Here is an 18,903-nt window from a genome sequence, read left to right as displayed (position 1 = left end):
AAAACAGGACATTTCTAAGTGACCCCAATCTTTTGAACGGTAGTGTACATACTCTAGTGTTTAAAATAAACATAACCAACAGAAAAAACTAAATAGAAAAGGGCAGTAGGCTGAGAGATCGCCAGCTGGTAGACCTGAGTTGGGAGTCCCTTTGATACTGACACAATATGGGGACACCAAGCAAACCTTATATATAAAGTAAAAAGCTTATTGTGTTCTTCTGTATCAGCGAAACATACAGTGCATTCGGAAATTATTCAGACACTAGTATGTCACAATTAAACTGTTTTTCATACACTACCGGTGAAACGTTTTACCACACCTACTCATTCAAGAGTTTTTCTTTATTTTTACTATTTTCTACATTGTAGAATAGTATTGAAGACATCAAAACTATGAAATAACACATGGAATCATGTAGTAACCAAAAAAGTGTTGAACAAATCAAATGTATATTTTTGATGACTGCTTTGCACAATCTTGGCATTCTCTCAACCAGCTTCATGAGGTAGTCAACTGGAATGCATTTAAATTAACAGGTGTTCCTTGTTAATTTGTGGAATTTCTTTCCTTAATGCGTTTGAGCCAATCAGTTGTGTTGTGACAAGGTGGGGGTGGTATACAGAAGATAGCCCTATTTGGTAAAAGACCAAGTCCATATTATGGCAAGAACAGCTCAAAGAATAAAAGAGAAATGACAGTCCGTCACTTTAAGACATGAAGGTCAGTCAATATGGAACATTTTGAAGAACTATTAAAGTTTATTCAAGTGCAGTCGTGAAAACCATCAAGCGCTATGATGAAACTGGCTCTCATGAGGGCCGCCACAGGAAAGGAAGACCCAGAGTTACCTCTGCTGCAGAGGATAAGTTAATTAGGAGTTACCAGCCTCAGAAATTGCAGCCCGAATAAATGTTTCACTGAGTTCAAGTAACAGACACATCTAAACATCAACTGTTCAGAGGAGACTGTGAATTAGGACTTCATGGTCGAATTGCTGCAAAGAAACCACTAAAAAACACCAATAAGAAGAAGAGACTTGGTTGGGCCAAGAAACACGAGCAATGGACATTAAAACCAGTGGAAATTTGTCCTTTTGGTCTGATGAGTCCAAATTGGAAATTTTTGGTTCCAACCACCGTGTCTTTGTGAGATGCGGTGTGGGTGAACGGATGATCTCCGCATATATATTTCCCACCATAAAGCATGGAGGAGGGTGTGTGGGGGTGCTTTGCTGGTGACACTGTCTGTGATTTATTTAGAATTCAAGACACCAGCATAGTTACCACAGCTTTCTGCAGTGATACCCCATCCCATCTGGTTTGGGCTTAGTGGGACTATATATTTTTTTTTTCAACAGGACAATGACCCAACACACCTCCAGGTTGTTTAAGGGCTATTTGACCAAGAAAGAGAGTGACGGAGTGCTACATCAGATGACCTGGCCTCAAACCTCAACCAAATTGAGATGGTTTGGGATGAGTCGGACCGCAGAGTGAATGAAAAGCAGCTAACAAGTGCTCAGCATATGTGGGAATTCCTTCAAGACTGTTGGAAAATCATTCCAGGTGCAGCTGGTTTTAGTATTTTATTAGGATCCCCATTGGCTGTTGAAAAAGCAGCAGCTACTCTTCCTGGGGTCCACACAAAACATGAAACATAATACAGAACATCAATACACAAGAACAGCTCATGGACAGAACTATATAAAAAAAAAATTTAAGGCACAAGTATATCAATGCATACACACAAAGTATCTAAGTCAAATAGGGGAGAGAATGCCAAGAGTGTGCAAAGCTGTCAAGGCAAAGGGTGGCTATTTTGAAGAATCTCAAATATAAAATTTATTGTCATTTGTTTTAGTACTTTTGGTTACTACATGATTCAATGTGTTATTTCATAGTTTTGATGTTTTCACTATTATTCTACAGTGTAGAAGAAAAAAAAGGGGGGGAAAAGTAAAAATAAAGAAACCCTTGAACGAGCAGGTGTTCTAAATCTTTTGACCGGTAGTATATATCTAATCTATAGAAGGAAACCATGGGAGTGATAAGCAGAACTCATGATTATTACAGTTTCCTGTTTTCTATTGCTCATGTGCAATGAGGACAGTCAATGCTTTCTGAAGGCTATGCAGGACTTTCTGAGCCTCATCAGGAGTGTCGAATAGGAGCTGTCGATTTGTTGTGGGACACTTTAAGCTTAGCAGGATACAGTAGAGCTAAACCACACTGTCTTTCTCAGGCTTTGCATGAGTGACCCAGCTGCTTTGTATGCATCCATGAAGGCCTTTTTGTAGGTATAGGGTAGCATCCTGAAGATCAATGTTCTCGGTTGGTTGTCACCGCCTGGTTTTAGTTCAGCGTCGATGCGACGTGCACGCTCCAGCGCAATCACCCCACGGGATGACAGTCTGGGGAGCCACAGGCGTAAGGATGAGCTGCATGAATAATCTTCCATCTCGGCTAAATGATTCGTAATCCCATAGGCGTTATCTGCGTAGGTACTGATTTCATCAGTGTTGTGTTTACATTGTATTGTCTGTGTGGGGTGATTTTGTTGCGACAGCCTAGTTTACCTTTGTGTTTTTCAGTCTGAAGTTGGATGAATTTCATCTGGAATAATTCCATGTCTGTGAAGATGGAATTGACTGTGACACTAGTAAATATATCAGTGTGCATTTCAAGTAAAGAGTATTTTAGATCACCACGCTGTCTCGAAATAAGGAAGAGTTAAACTGGCTCATCCATACCGGGAAGGTGTGTGCCTGTAGCCCCAAATACAGAAAGTGTTTAATGGGGAACGCCTTCTGCAAGCGACATCCTCTTATCTTCTTGATTTGAAGACTTGGTAGTCAGGTCCAACATATCGAGTTTTCTCTTAGCCCGTGTTTCAGTGTTCATCTGTGTTCGTAATTTAGTTAAGAGATGGTCAAAAGTACGATAGAAATGGCATTTTAAACGTTTGCACCAGCATGAGCAAAACTCCTATGCCACCATCTTGCTCAGTAACCGGAAGTAATTGAAGGCTCTTCTTTTCCTCAGGCTCTTGTAGAGGCTTTCATCAAAGACAATGTGTCCCTCAGCTTGCCCAACCACCTCAGACAGTCTGTCCTGAGGGAGTTTTTGCACAAAGTCCAGCAAGGGTGAGAACATTTGGTGGCTAAAGCATTCAACCCAGAATAAAAATGCTATCTTTGACATGTACTATACAAAACTTCACTGTCTCAGGCGTAAATATTTTTCTTAGAACCAAATGTATTAAAATGAGGCACATCAGTCTTGTTTGCATGCAAGCAATCCCAGCTTTAAGACGTTTAAATGCTTGCCGGTGTTATGTTTAATGCTCTGTTTACATGATGTACACAGGGAGAGGGGCCTGGACGAAGTGTGTCACAAGCTTTGCGTGTGCAACGCTGTTCGAGACGCCCTGCAAGGGGAGGTCCTCAGTGTGCGTTTTCACCAGCTGCTCCACAAGCCAAGGAAACATGTGGTGGACTTTATGCTAGAGGTAGAACTACAAACTCATAGCCTGATTTAAACCACAATAAATGTTGTGCTCACCATTGTTTCAGTCTGGTTTAACCAGGCTAACAAACCCACTCTTCTCAATGAAAACTTAATTCCTATCTATAAATACTAATCTATATTCAAACTGTGTTTCCTCTTACAGGTATGCACAAGGTCATTAGACAAGGACCGTTCATCAGAGACATCCAAGAGGAAGATGGTTATTTTTCTAAAGTGAGTAGGATTGAGTTGATTTACTTAGATTTGAGGCATTTTGTAAGCTTGTAATAACTGCAGATCTAATGTGTTGGTGTAGCTTGTTGATGGTGAGCAGTATGCCAAATGCTGATACCTGTCCTGACATTTGATGCTTCCACATCATAGACATGTATTAATATCTTTATACATCATTGCCCCCACTCCCATACAGAACCCTGTGTGAGAGCTTGGCAGAGCCCCACCTGGTGTTCGTGGTGACCGCCCACAAGCTGTTCACGGAGCTGCTGAAGGAGGAGGATCGGAAGATCCTGGTGGAGCAGATGAGGAAGAGGTCAGCCACGGTCAACCTCTGTGCCAAGCCTCTGCCCTCCTTCTATGATATCCCAGGTATGCTGCTAAACTCAGCAACAACAAAAAATGTCCTCTCACAGTCAACTGTATTTATTTTCAGAAAACTTAACATGTGTAAATATTTGTATGAACATAACAGGATTCAACAACTGAGACATAAACTGAACAAGTTCCACAGACATGTGACTAAATGAAATGGAATAATGCGTCCCTGAATAAAAGGGGGGGGGGGGGGGGGTTTCAAAATTAGAAGTAACAGTCAGTATCTGGTGTGGCCACCAGCTGTATTATTTATTGCAGTGCATCTCCTCCTCATGGAGCAGTATGGAACAGCTCATGGAACAGTTCTTGCTGTGAGATGTTACCCTACTCTTCCACCAAGGCACCTGCAAGTTCCCAGACATTTCTGTGGGGAATGGCCCTAGCCCTCACCCTCCGATCCAACAGGTCCCAGACATGCTCAGTGGGATTGAGATCCGGGCTCTTCGCTGGCTATGGCAGAACACTGACATTCCTGTCTTGTAGGAAATCACGCACAGAATGAGCAGTATGGCTGGTGGCTTTGTCATGCTGGAAGGTCATGTCAGGATGAGCCTGCAGGAAGGGTATCACATGAGGGAGGAGGATGTCTTCCCTGTAACGCACAGCGTTGAGATTGCCTGCAATGACAACAAGCTCAGTCCGATGATGCTGTGACACACCGCACCAGACCATCACAGACCCTCCACCTCCAAATCGATCCCGCTCCAGAGTGCAGGCCTCAGTGTAGCGCTCATTCCTTCGACGATAAACTCGAATCCGACCGTCACCCCTGGTGAGACAAAACCGCGACTTTTCACTGAAAAGCACTTTTTGCCAGTTCTGTCTAGTCCAGCGACGGTGGGTTTGTGCCCATAGGCGACGTTGTTGCCGGTGATATCTGGTGAGGACCTGCCTTACAACAGGCCTACAAGCCCTCAGTCCAGCCTATTGTAGACACTCTGAGCACTGATGGAGGGATTGTGCATTCCTGGTGTAACTCGGGCAGTTGTTGTTGCCATCCTATACCTGTCCCGCAGGTGTGATGTTCGGATGTACCGATCCTGTGCCGGTGTTACACATGGTCTGCCACTGCGAGGATGATCAGCTGTCCGTCCTGTCTCCCTGTAGCCCAGTCTTAGGCGTCTCACAGTACGGACATTGCAATTTATTGCCCTGGCCACATCTGCAGTCTTCATGCCTCCTTACAGCATACCTATGGCACGGTCACCAGATGAGCAGGCACCCTGGGCATCTTTCTTTTGGTGTTTTTCAGTCAGTCGAAAGGCCTCTATAGTGTCCTAAGTTTTCATAACTGTGACCTTAATTGCCTACCGCCTGTAAGCTGGTAGTGTCGTAACGACCGTTCCACAGGTGCATGTTCATGAATTGTTTATTGAACAAGCATGGTAAAACAGTGTTTAAACCCTTCACAATGAAGATCTGTGAAGTTATTTGGATTTTTACGAATTACAGTTGAAGTCGGAAGTTTACATTCACCTTGGCCAAATCCATTTAAACTCAGTTTTTCACAAATCCTGACATTTAATCCTAGTAAAAAATCCCTGTCTTAGGTCAGTTAGGCTCACCACTTTATTTTAAGAATGTGAAATGTCAGAATAATATTTGAGTGATTTTATTTCAGCTTTTATTTCTTTCATCACATTCCCGTGGGTCAGAAGTTTACACACGCAATTAATATTTGGTAGCATTGCCTTTAAATAGTTTAACTTGGGTCAAACGTTTCGCGTAGCCTTCCACAAGCTTCCCGCAATAGGTTGGGTGAATTTTGGTCCATTCCTCCTGACAGAGCTGGTGTAACTGAGTCAGGTTTGTAGGCCTCCTTGCTCGCACATGCTTTTTCAGTTCTGCCCACAAATTTTCTACAGGATTGATGGTCACTCCAATACCTTGACTTTGTTGTTCTTAAGCCATTTTGCCACAACTTTGGAAGTATGCATTGTCCATTTGTGACCAAGCTTTAACTTCCTAACTGATGTCTTGATGTTGCTTCAATATATCCACATAATTTTCCTGCCTCATGATGCCATTTATTTTGTGAAGTGCACCAGTCCCTCCTACAGCAAAGCACCCCCACCACATGATACTGCCACCCCCGTGCTTCACTGTTGGGATGGTGTTCTTCAGCTTGCAAGCCTCCCCCTTATTCCTCCAAACATAACAATGGTCATTATGGCCAAACAGTTCTATTTTTGTTTCATCAGACCAGAGGACATTTCCCCCAAAAGTACCATCTTTGTTCCCATGTGCAGTTGCAAAACGTAGTCGGGCTTTTTATATGGTGGTTTTGGAGGACTGGCTTCTTCCTTGCAGAGTGGCCTTTCAGGTTATGTCGATATAGGACTCGTTTTACTGTGGATATAGATACTTTTGTACCCGTTTCCTCCAGCATCTTCACAAGGTCCTTTGCTGCTGTTCTGGGATTGATCTGCACTTTTCTCACCAAAGTACGTTCATCTCTAGGAGACAAAATGCATCTCCTTCCTGCGAGGTATTTTTATTTCACCTTTATTTAACCAGGTAGGCTAGTTGAGAAGTTCTCATTTACAACTGCGACCTGGCCAAGATTAAGAATAGCAGTGTGAACAGACAGCAACAGAGTTACACATGGAGTAAACAATAAACAAGTCAATAACACAGTAGAAAAAGTTTTTTAAAGTCTATATACATTGTGTGCAAAAGGCACGAGGTAGGCGAATAATTACAATTTAGCAGATTAACACTGGAGTGATAAATGATCAGATGGTCATGTGTATGTAGAGTATACTGGTGTGCAAAAGAGCAGAAAAGAAAAACAATAAAAACAGTATGGGGATGAGGTAGGTAAATTGGGTGGGCTATTTACCGATGGACTATGTACAGCTGCAGCGGTCGGTTAGCTGCTCAGAAAGCAGATGTTTAAAGTTGGTGAGGGAGAAAAGATTTTTGCAATTCGTTCCAGTCACAGGCAGCAGAGAACTGGAAAGAAAGGTGGCCAAATGAGGTGTTGGCTTTAGGGATGATCAGTGAGATACACCTGCTGGAGCGAGTGCTACGGGTGGGTGTTGCCATCGTGACCAGTGAACTGAGATAAGGCGGAGCTTTACCTAGCATGGACGTATAGATGACCTGGAGCCAGTAGGTCTGGCGACGAATATGTAGCGAGGGCCAGCCGACTAGAGCATACAGGTCGCAGTGGTGGGTAGTATAAGGTGATTTAGTAACAAAGCGGATGGCACTGTGATAAACTGCATCCAGTTTGCTGAGTAGAGTATTGGAAGCCATTTTGTAGATGACATCGCCGAAGTCGCGGATCGGTAGGATAGTCAGTTTTACTAGGATAAGTTTGGCGGCGTGAGTGAAGGAGGCTTTGTTGCGAAATAGAAAGCCGATTCTAGATTTGATTTTGGATTGGAGAAGTTTGATATGAGTCTGGAAGGAGAGTTTACAGTCTAGCCAGACACCTAGGTACTTATAGATGTCCACATATTCTAGGCCAGAAGTATACAGAATGGTGTCGTCTGCGTAGAGGTGGATCAAGGAATCGCCCGCATCAAGAGCAACATCATTGATATATACAGAGAAAAGAGTCGGCCCGAGAATTGAACCCTGTGGCACCCCCATAGAGACTGCCAGAGGACCGGACAACATGCCATATGACGGATACTTGGTCCCATGGTGTTTATACTTGAGTACTATTGTTTGTACAGATGAACCAGAGTTGTGGAGATCTTAAAAAAAAAAAAAATGTAAATCTGAGTTCTTGGCTGATTTTTATTTTGATCTTCCTTTTGATAACAAGCAAAGAGGCACGGAGTTTGAAGGTAGGCCTTGAAATGCATCCACAGGTTCACCTCTAATTGACTCAAATTATGTCAATTAGCCTATCAGAAGCTTCTAAAGCCATGACATAATGTTCTGGAATTTTCAAAGCTGTTTAAAGGCAGTCAACTTAGTGTATGTAACTTCTGACCCACTGGAATTATGATTTAAGTGAATGCACAAAGTAGATGTCCTAACCGACTTGCCAAACTATAGTTTCTTAACAAGAAATGTGTGGAGTGATTGAAAAATGAGTTTTAATGACTCCAACCTAAGTGTTTGAACTTCCATCTGTATCTTTGAAAGACAGGGTACTGATGAAGGGATGTTTCTTTTTTTGTGGCGTTTATATTAGCACTGCTGTTTGGCTAAACACAGGTTCCACACATCACTTCAGTAAGTATTCAGAGCACTGTATGTCAGGGGTGGGGGAGTAGGGGCCAGTATGTGGGTTATTCGGTGATTTAGTAGATTATATTTATCATAACTCTTGTCTGTCTTGCATTGAAAGTTTGCCCTCTTGTTGATCTAAAGCTCCCATCAAGGAGTGATGCAGTCTTCTTTCCCATGTATTATGTTATGGATGTGCCTTTCCCTCTGATCCTGTGCTTGTCCTTCTGTCCCTGTTGCTCCCCAGCTGCGGCCAGTGTCAACATTGGACAGCTGGAGCAGCAGCTCATCCTCTGCCTGGACGCCCGCCGCATCCGGCAGATCCTAATTGAGCTGCACAGCATGGCCGAACGACCCTTCTGGCGGGTTAACAACAAGGTCAGGGTTCAAAGGTCACCACAGACTGCTTCTACAGCACCTATTATTTTGAATGTTAGCAGGGATTTTGTTAGAATGATACTTACCTGAAACTTTATTCCTTGTCCCTACAGTGGGAAGTTCCTCCAGATTACATCAATGTGATACTCAACATCAAAGACAACCTGACCAAGGATCTGGTGTACATCCTCATGGCCAAAGGGCTTCACTGCATCACTGTAAAGGTCTATCACTTTCAAATTCTCCATAAAATCATGAGAATTATGGAATATGAAGTTCATGTCTGGGGAAGCCAGCCCATTAAGAACTTGGGTTGATCTCGTCTTTGTAATGTTGTTGGTATCCCAGGACTTTGCCCACACGCGGCAGCTCTTCTCAGCCTGTCTGGAGCTGGTGACTGAGTTCTCTCCTAAGCTAAGGCAGGTGATGCTAAACGAGATGCTGCTTCTGGAGGTGCGGGCCCATGAGACTGGGGTGGCTGAGGGTAGCAATGTCAGACCCCCACCCGACCTGGTCAGCAGGGTGCGAGGCTACCTGGAGATGAGGATACATGGTAGGTGAATGGAGAAACAGTCACTTTACTCATGAAACGTTCAAGGCATAAATAAGGAAGCACATGGAATTGAACGTTTGATTTCAGGCCTCTGGTCCCTCAGCATTTTGCCATATCAGTGTCCTATAATGTACAGTTGTGGCAACATATATTGGCACCCTTGCACTTTAAAAAAAATTATTCCCTATATCTTCTGAAATAATTTCAACATTGTAGAACCAATTTTGTTTTAATAACCTTCAGTTTAGAATTTTAATTTAAAATAAAGACAAACGGCATTGGTAGAATATTTGGCACCAAAGAGAGAGTACTTGGGCACACAGCTTTTGACTGTTCACAAATGCTTCCTGTAGCCATCAATGAGCTCTTTCCAGAAAACTGCTCTAATTCTTCAATGTTTGAGGTGCCCTCCACCAACTGCTGTTTTCAGCTCTCACCATGGGTTATGTGATGTGATTCATCCTTAGCTGGCCACTCCAGAACAGTCCAATGTTTGTTCTTGAACCATTCCAGGGTGCATTTGATGTGTGTTGGGTTGTTGTCCTGCTGGAATACCCACAACCTTCAACAGAGACACAGGTTTTGGATCCTGGGTTGACCGTTGCACTCCAAAACATTGTTATAATCTGCTGATTTCATGTTGTCTTGCACACATTCTAGTCACCCAGTACCAGAGATGGAAAAGCAACCTGGGTCTTCAAGCAGGACAACGACCCCAAACACACACCAAAAAGCACCCAGGAATGGTTCAAGAAGAGATGCTGGACTGTTACGTGGCCACTGACGTGTCCTGAGCTGAATTACATCGAAAACCTTTGGTGAGGGCCGGCCAAGTGGTGCAGAGGTCTAAGGCACTGCATCGCAGTGTTGCGTCGTCACTACAGCCTGGGGTTCATTACCGGCCGTGACTGGGTGTCCCATAGGGCGGAGCACAATTGGCCTAGTGTCATCCGGGTTAGGGGAGGGTTTGGCCGGGGGGCTTTACTTGGCTCATCGCGCTTTAGCGACTCCTTGTGGCAACCCGGGCGCCTGCAGGCTGACTTCGGTCGTCAGTTGAACTGTGTTTCCTCCAACACATCTGTGCAGCTGGCTTGCGGGTTAAGTGAGCGGGTTTTAAGAAGCGCGGTTTGGCGGGTCATGTTTCGGAGGACGCATGACTCGACCTTCGCCTCTCCCGAGCCCATTGGGGAGTTGCAGCGATGAGACAAGATCGGAATCATGAAATTGGGGAGAAAAGGACATTTTAAAGAAATTAAATATAAAATGGCTATCTCAAAACAGCAGTCGGTGTAGGGCACCCCTCAAACATTGAAGAATTAGAGTAGTTTGCTTCTAAAAGAGGGCCAAGTTGCCAGTAGAAAGGAGCAGCAATCTCATTGATGGTTACAAGAAGCGTTTGTCTGCAGTTACCTTGGCCAAAGGCTGTGTGACCATGCTCTGGGGTGCCAATAATTTTGCCCATGCCCATTCTAAACTAAAGTTTACAGAAACAACATTGCTTCTACAATGTTGAAAATTTGACACATTTGTATTTTTCTCAAGTAATTAAGAAACGGGTGCCAATATATTTGGCCACAACTCTATGTATGCCTATGGTCCCTGTGTGTTTCTTGCCATTCCAGATCTCCCTCTGCGCCAGATAGTAGGGGAGGAGTGTGTGGCCTTCATGTTGAACTGGAGGGAGAATGAATACCTGACACTGCAGGTTCCCCAGCAGCTGGTCATGAACAACCCCTACATCAAGGTACAGGCCTCTCAAAGACTGCACGACACCTCACTATCTATCTGAAGAGGATATAAGATGTGTTTATCATCAGTGTTCTGTGACTGAACCGTATCATAAATACATTTGTGACACACAAAACTACCACACTGGTTATTGCTTTGTGATATTGAGAAGTATTCAATGTTACTTGTGTGCCAGTTAAGTTGTATTGTGTTCTGCCAATTGTGGTCTGTTGATGGACTCAAATCCTTTGCTCTACACCTGTGGCACACCTTTTGACCCCAATAGCTGGGTCAGCTCCTGGCCTCCACCTGTAAGGAGCTCCCGGGTCCTAAAGAGAGCCGGCGTACAGCCAAAGAGTTGTGGGAGGTGGTAGTCCAGATCTGCAGTGTGTCGAACCAGCACAAGAGAAACAGCGACGGACGTGTTAGCCTCATTAAACAGAGAGAGTCCAGTATGGGCATCCTGCAAAGGTAAACGGGCCGGTAGTGATAGTTAGTCAATGACCAAATAAACATGATTACATTCAGGTTAACTACTGTTTTAGAACTACAGGTTTCTTCACCTGGCTTAGTCATCCATTTATACAAAAAATTGAGGCAGACATCAATGTGCTAAGTCACCTTCTTGCTGACGTTTCCCATATTATTTTTAGGAGCCGATTCATCACATTCATCAAGAAGCTTCGGGAACCACTGGTGCTGACCACCCTTATCTCACTTTTCGTGAGGTTTCATAGCATAGTGCGGGTAGGTTTGGCCACCTTCCGCACACTGGTGCAGGCTATAACGAAAAATGTTCTCTCATGGTTGAACAAATTTGCATCTCTCTACAGGATGATATTGTCAATGAAGTGACAGCAGAATACCTTGCCATTTGGCCATCAACCCTGGCAAAGTATGAACACCTGTTTGGTTCTATATGGCTACAGAATATGGTCCTATTTTCCATTGAGTTCCATTTGAGTTTCTAAAAGATAGTCTTCTCACCGTATGAGTTTATGAAGACTATTTACTTTGCTATTTACTGTGGTGGATAATGTTTGTCTTCTAGCATGCAGGCTGTGGATGTGGAGGCGGTGGCTGTGACAGTTAAAGAGCTTGTGACCTACGCCCTTACACTGAACCCCAACAACCAGTCCTGGCTCATCACGCAGGCCGATATCTACTTTGGTAAGCAGCACTCAAATGGTGGTAGAGAACCTTACACCCCCTGGTATGTATCAAGTGTCTGAGTAGTGCTGATGTGGAATCGGATCCCCTTTGTTCATGGATTGTGTATGTGCTATTCAGAGGGGGAATGGGCAGACAAAAGATTTGCCTTTGAACAGGGTATGGTAGTAGGTGCCAGAACTGCAACGCTGCTGGGTTTTTCATGTGTATCCACAAATGTCCACCACCCTGTGGGAAGCATTGGAGTCATGGGCCAGCATCCCTGTGGAACGCTTTCGACACCTTGTAGAGTCAATGCCTAGATGAATTGAGGCTGTTCTGAGGGCAAAAAGGTTGGAGGGGGGTGCAACTCAATAGTAGGAAAACGTTAATGTTTTGTACACTATATATACAATGCATTTGGAAAATATTCAGACACCTTGACTTTTCACATTTTGCTACGTTACAGCCGTAATCTAAAATGGGTTAGATTATTTTTTTCTCTCAATCTGCACACAATACCCCATAATGACAAAGCGAAAACAGGTATTTAGACAAATATATAATAAATAGAAATACTTTATTTACATAAGTATTCAGACTCTCTGCTATGAGACTCGAAATTGAGCTCAGGTGCATCCATTGATCATCCTTGAGATATTTCTATAACTTCATTGGAGTCCACCTGTGGTAAATTCAATTGATTAGACATGGTTTGGAAAGGCACACAGCTGTCTATATAAGGTCCCACAGTTGACAGTGCATGTCAGAGCAGAAGACAGGAGGATTGTGTTGAGGCACAGATCTGGGGAAGGGTACCAAAACATTTCTGCAGCATTGAAGGTCCCCAAGAACACAGTGGCCATCAAGACTCTTCCTAGAGCTGGCCTCCCAGCCAAACTGAGTAATCTGGGGAGAAGGGCCTCGGTCAGGGAGGTGACCAAGAACCCGATGGTCACTCAGACAGAGCTCCTCTGTGGCGATGGGAGAACCTTCCAGAAGGACAACCATCTCTGCAGCATTCCACCAATCAGGCCCTTTATGGTAGAGTTGCCCGATGGAAGCAACTCCTCAGTGAAAGGCACATGACAGCTCCCTTGGAGTTTGCCAAAAGGCACCTAAAGGACTCTCAGACGATGATAAAACAAGATTCTCTGGTCTGATGAAACCAAGATGGGCCTGAATGCTAAGCGTTACATCTGGAGGAAACCTGGGACCATCCCTACGGTGAAGCATTGTGGTGGCAGCATCATGCTGTGGGGATGTTTTTCAGCGGAAGGGAGACAAGTCCGGATCGAGGGGAAAAATAAACGGAGTAAAGTACAGAGCGATCCTTGATGAAAACCTGCTCCAGAGCACTCAGGACCTCAGACTGGGGCGAAGGTTCACCTTCCGACAGGACAATGACCCTAAGCACACAGCCAAGACAACACAGGAGTGGCTTCAGGACAAGTCTCTGAATGTCCTTGATTGGCCCAGCCAGAGCCCAGACTTTAACCCAATCAAACATCTCTAGAGACACCTGAAAATAGCTGTGCAGCGATGCTCCCCATCCAACCTGACAGTGGAGGAGGATCTGCAGAGAAGGATGGGAAACTCTCCAAATACAGCTGTTCAAGATTGTAGCGTCATATTCAAGAGGACTCAAGGTTGTAATCGCTGACAAAGGTGCTTCTACAAAGTACTGAGTAAAGGGTCTGAATACTTGTAATATTTCAGTAGCTGTGTTATAAATTAGCAAAACCTTAACCCGTTTTTATTTTGTCATTCTGGGGAATTTTAGAATAAGGCTGTAAGGTAACAAAATGTGGAAAAAGTCAAGGGGTCTGAAATACTTTCCGAATGCACTGTACAGACCCTAGAACAAGTTTAGTGGGTAGCTAGTTGTCACAGTCAAGTAATGTCCTCTATTTTGTCTCCCCAGTGACCAACCAGTACTCTGCAGCATTGCATTTCTACCTCCAGGCTGGGGCAGTGTGCTCTGACTTCTTTACCAAGGCTGTGGCTCCTGATGTCTACACTGACCAGGTAGAGAAACTGTCTGGTGTTTTCAAATGGAACTCATAGGGCTCTGGTCAAAAGTAGTGCACCATTTGGCACGCAGACTTGGTGTTTTCTTGTTTAAACACCCAAGATCACTGGATTATTTGTGACGCTGATCGTTTTTCTTTGCAGGTCCTAAAGAGAATGATCAAGTGTTGTTCGATGCTGAACTGTCACACACAGGTCAGACTTCTTTCCAGGAAGTTTATAATGGTTCTTATTGAGATTTGAACTTTGTAAATGTTACATGTTTGAAGGCTATGATCATGTTGTCTTGCTGATTAGGTTGCAGTTCTGTGCCAGTTTCTAAGGGAGGTGGACTACATGACAGCATTCAAAGCTCTTCAAGAACAGAACAGGTATGACAATTTATTGGCAGGGAGGGCCTTGTACACCCAGGCGATGAGATGGGATGGCCCTGTGACTAATATAGGCCTATTTGTTCCATCTTAGTCACGATGCCATGGATTCCTTCTATGACTACATCTGGGACGTCACCATCCTTGAATATCTCACACGTATCCTTTAATCTTTAGTTATTTACTTAGGCATTATTAGCAGGCAAGTTAAAACAATGTTTACCCCTTGACTGTGCATGCGTGTAGACATCCACCATAAAAGGGGTGAGAGCGAGAAGAGACAAATTGCTGTAAGTAGAATCTATTTCCATTGAATACCTTAATTCGCTATGGCTCGTCTCCGTCGACAGCCATGTGTCTTTTGGAGAGCCTGGAAGCCCAATCGACAAAACCTTAGGGGTGGTTTCCCGTACAGATTAAGCTTACTCCTGGACTAAAACAGGCTCTCTCCTCAGATCAAGGCGATTGGACAGACTGAGCTGAATGCCAGTAACCCCGAGGAAGTTCTGCAGCTGGCTGCACAGAAGAGAAAGAAGAAATTCCTGCAAGCTATGGCCAAACTGTACTTTTAGATAAAACCGGGCCACCAAACATGTGGGAGACTTTTTTTATTCAAATAAATAGTTATCAGTTCATTATTTGTACTCAATTACCTGTAAGCAGTTTTATTCCCTGTGTTCAGAGATGGTAATCCCCTGGTTTAACAAACAGCACCACTTTAATAAATTACATTAGCCTTTCAGAAGTATTCACGTTTACAGATTTTACCTCAGCTCCCATATACAAGAAAATACTCAGTGGACAGTTTTAGGTACACCACCCCGTTCACACAAATGGTTCACTCTGTGGCTTTTTATAAGGCAGGCAGGCAGGCAGGCAGGCACAGGCATTCAGTTATTGTTCAATTGAATACTAGTGGGCAAAATAAGTGGCCTGAGCATGGTATGATTGTTGGTTCCAGTATATCAGAAACGGACACCCTCATGTGTTTTTCACGCACGACAGTGGCTAGGGTTTACAGAGAACGTGACAAACAAAAAAATCCAGTTTGCGCCAGTCCTGTGCTCGATGACAGGTAAAAGGGGGGGTCCGATTTTGCACTAGATGGGTGTACCTAAAACTGGGCATTGAGTACATATAGTTAATGCCATACTCTGCAATTGATTTAAAGGAATAGAATCTTCCAGAAATACAATTCAGAACTCATAACTTCACATTTTAATGTTCTGGTATATTAATCAGTGTATTTAAAAATTTAAAAAAGTTAAAGATCAATTTAAGCACAAGTACCACAGGCCAATAAACCCATAATACGTTGAGGTAACTTGTCCCCATTACTGAATCATATGACGATCCTCATTCAAACCATAACATTAAAATAAATAAAAAATGGACCATATGAAATACACTGACTCCTATGCAAAAATGTTCATTAAACGAGCTGGACATCAGGCTCAGACAAAAACAGCCAGGTCTGGACCCCTTGGTGCAAAGCAGACTGGTCATTCCTTTGGTCCCTAATAATCAACCACGAACCATGTCCTGTATTTGCCTATTAGAATGACAGAGCCAGCTCTTTGCTGTTATCTTCCAAGCATTAGTTTAGAGTTTCAGACCATTGTTTCTCCAGGCTCAGTGTGTCATGGGCTTCTCTGTGCTGTTGGGGGGAGTCAGGAATTGGTGCTCCAACTCCCTCCTCCTGGCATCCTCCTGAAAAGAAAAAGATACGAAGTGGTTGGCCAAAGCTTAATCCCAATTCACCCATTGAGAATCTTTCCTTGACAACTGTTACTTACAGCAACCACCGTATGGAAATCGAAGAAATTAAGTCAATGGTGTCTGAGGTACTAAGTACTCACCAGCATGAGTAGGTATCGTGAGTGTGTCTGAATGTTATGCCTGTCTTCAGAGGCTACTTTGATAGTCATTCAACTGTGCCATGTCACACAGCATCCATCTCCACAAAGAGAGCCATCCAGTCAGTAACACAGTCCAGGACATCCACGTCAGACCGGGGAGAGCGAGAGACAACCGTCTCCTCAGTAATCACATTGCAAAAAGTCTCATTTCATCAAAAGCAAAACCATAGATAAATTACTTGTAGTTTCTCACCTGATACTTTCTGCCACGTCATACGGTAGGTAATGACTAACGCTGCAGCCGCCCGCACCCGATACTGATAGTCCAATGAATTGATAAGATGCACAGATCTAAGAGCTGAGAACGACAGGTAAATTGCAAATTATTGCACTGTAGTTAATTTGACTAATTTGGGGTCATAATACAGTGCCTTCGGAACGTATTCATACCCCTTAACGCATTCCACATTTTGTGTCAGACCAGGTATTCCCAAACGGGTACGCCATATAAAAATGTGATTCACATCAAAATAAAACATTTTCAAACAGGGCTATTCATTTGGTTGCGTTTCTCTCTTGCCTGAGTAGCATCGTTTCACTGCCCAAAATAAAATTAAACCATGTAGTGTTCAGCGAAATAACAACCCAATGTCAAATGCAGGTTTTTGTAGACTGACGTGAAAGCAGGTATCGTTCTTACTCTTCTCAACGAGCAGCGGGTCCCCAGTCCCAGTCCCAAAGCACTCACAGGCGGCCCAGTCCCCGTGCTGCAGTCAGAGCAGAAGATGTTCACCCCTCCGCGTCCAGACTGCAAATGAATCGCGCATGCGGGAAGCCGCCGCTGGCTGATCCCGCCCTGGTTTACATAAAGAAACAATTAACCTGAATTAGAGCCAGACTAGTTACCATCATTTTCTCACATTGCCATTGACAGTTTTTTTTATATTGTCTCTTTTTGGTCCATTTAGATTATTAATGTAGATTGTACTTTTTTTTAAATGTAAATGTTTTACTGTGACTTGTTGTTGGCTCCTAAGTGGACCACAAGGTTAAAAACCAAACCAAGTTTATTTAATTAAGTAACTCCGCCAGTGTCTTTTTTGGGTCACTTTTGCAGGTCCCAAGCCCGGATAAAGGAGGAGGGTTGGAATTGTGACATTAAAAAAATAATCGACAGAAGAAAGTTAATTTGTAGTTCTAAACATATTTAGGGTGTTTTTTTACTTGCTTTTTGTCTCTACCATGACGTTATTCCCCTCTCCTACAGCGTCCATCACAATTACATGCACATGGCCATTTATGGAAATTAGGGTATGACGTCATTTAGTGACTATTAGGATAGCCAATAGCTACTTTCCTTACTGAGGACTTGGTAACACTGCAGCTAATCACATTAACCATAACTCTCTCTCGGGAAACCACTCTTGTGCAGACATTTAGAAACGAAACATGATCATTTGAAAAATAAGCCATGGGAGTTTTGAGTGAGAATTAAGATGACTTTTGAGTAGTATGACATGTATAAAAGCAACCGATGCCATTCATAATGGGCTAGAAGTGTCTTATATGGTGAATTACCGAGTGGCTTGGACAGGCAAGCACCATACTTTTGTGGAGGACTTAATTCTTCCTGCTTGCTGTGGATATGGCTGAGACAATGCTGGGTGGAAAAGGCCAAAAAAACTATACAGACAATGTCTTCATCAAACACTTTCACGACGCATCAGTGACATGGCAGGAGATGTTTTGAAACAATTACTGCGGCGCATACAAGCCAGTGAATTATATGCGTTACAGCTGGATGAGTCAACAGACGTGGCGGGCCTGGCACATGTCTGTTATGTTTATGGGGGGTCAATTGAGGAAGACCTCTTCTGGAAACCAGGACAACATGAGAGGAAATTAAGTACTAGACAGCTTTGTGACATCAAATGGACTTTGGTGGTCAAGATGTGTTGGTCTCTGTACTGATGGCGCAAAAGCCATGACATGGTGACATAATGTAGTGGTAACGCGCGTGCAAGCAGCTGCTCCTGACGCTACTTGGGTACACTGCAGCATCCACCGAGAGGCTCTCTCTGCCAAGCTTGAAAGACTTTTTGGACACTACAGTGAAAATTGTTAACTTTGTTAAAAGCAAGGCCCCTGAACTCTCCGGTTTTCTGCATTATGCAAAGATATGGGCAGCGACCATGTAACGCATGTAACGCTTTTACAACATACAGAAGTGCGCTGGTTATCAAGGGGGAAAGTATTGACACTTTTTTAAATTGAGAGACGAGCTTAAAGTTTTCTTTACTGACCATAATTTTCACTTGTCTGACCGCTTGCATGATGATGAGTTTCTCACACGACTGGCCTATCTGGGTGATGTTTTTTCTCGCCTGAATGATCTGAATCTAGGATTACAGGGAATCTCTGCAACTATATTCAATGTGCGGGACAAAATTGAGGCTATGATTAAGAAGTTGGAGCTCTTTTCTGTCTGCATTAACAAGGACAACACACAGGTCTTGCCATCATTG

At 43.6% G+C, this 18,903-nt stretch overlaps 1 protein-coding gene and 1 long non-coding RNA gene across 2 annotated transcripts in view; one reads left to right on the top strand and one right to left on the bottom strand.

Annotated features, from left to right (window-relative positions):
* The window catches only part of ints8 (integrator complex subunit 8), a 30,075-nt gene extending 14,907 nt beyond the window's left edge, over positions 1–15,168 (top strand). The window contains exons 10-27 of the mRNA XM_020505735.2: positions 3,045–3,145; positions 3,369–3,510; positions 3,673–3,743; positions 3,940–4,115; positions 8,557–8,687; positions 8,801–8,911; positions 9,036–9,240; positions 10,863–10,984; positions 11,255–11,439; positions 11,622–11,715; positions 11,802–11,863; positions 12,020–12,138; positions 14,042–14,145; positions 14,293–14,343; positions 14,446–14,519; positions 14,614–14,678; positions 14,766–14,809; positions 14,975–15,168. Of these exons, the coding sequence (XP_020361324.1) occupies positions 3,045–3,145; positions 3,369–3,510; positions 3,673–3,743; positions 3,940–4,115; positions 8,557–8,687; positions 8,801–8,911; positions 9,036–9,240; positions 10,863–10,984; positions 11,255–11,439; positions 11,622–11,715; positions 11,802–11,863; positions 12,020–12,138; positions 14,042–14,145; positions 14,293–14,343; positions 14,446–14,519; positions 14,614–14,678; positions 14,766–14,809; positions 14,975–15,091 (1,974 nt within the window). The 3' untranslated portion in view covers positions 15,092–15,168. The remainder of the gene's footprint in view (positions 1–3,044; positions 3,146–3,368; positions 3,511–3,672; positions 3,744–3,939; positions 4,116–8,556; positions 8,688–8,800; positions 8,912–9,035; positions 9,241–10,862; positions 10,985–11,254; positions 11,440–11,621; positions 11,716–11,801; positions 11,864–12,019; positions 12,139–14,041; positions 14,146–14,292; positions 14,344–14,445; positions 14,520–14,613; positions 14,679–14,765; positions 14,810–14,974) is intronic.
* Positions 15,157–17,221, bottom strand: LOC109907646 (uncharacterized). Its single transcript, XR_002257574.2, has 4 exons — positions 17,079–17,221; positions 16,632–16,736; positions 16,379–16,476; positions 15,157–16,229 (listed from the first exon to the last, which is right to left on the bottom strand). It is a non-coding gene; the product is annotated as an uncharacterized LOC109907646 (long non-coding RNA).
* Between the last annotated feature and the right edge of the window lie 1,682 nt (positions 17,222–18,903).

Source organism: Oncorhynchus kisutch, linkage group LG17 (assembly GCF_002021735.2).
Source record: "Oncorhynchus kisutch isolate 150728-3 linkage group LG17, Okis_V2, whole genome shotgun sequence".
NCBI classification, from domain to species: Eukaryota; Metazoa; Chordata; class Actinopteri; order Salmoniformes; family Salmonidae; genus Oncorhynchus; species Oncorhynchus kisutch.
The sequence above is the reverse complement of the archived record's forward strand: the minus strand, read 5'-3'. Positions and strand labels throughout refer to the sequence as shown.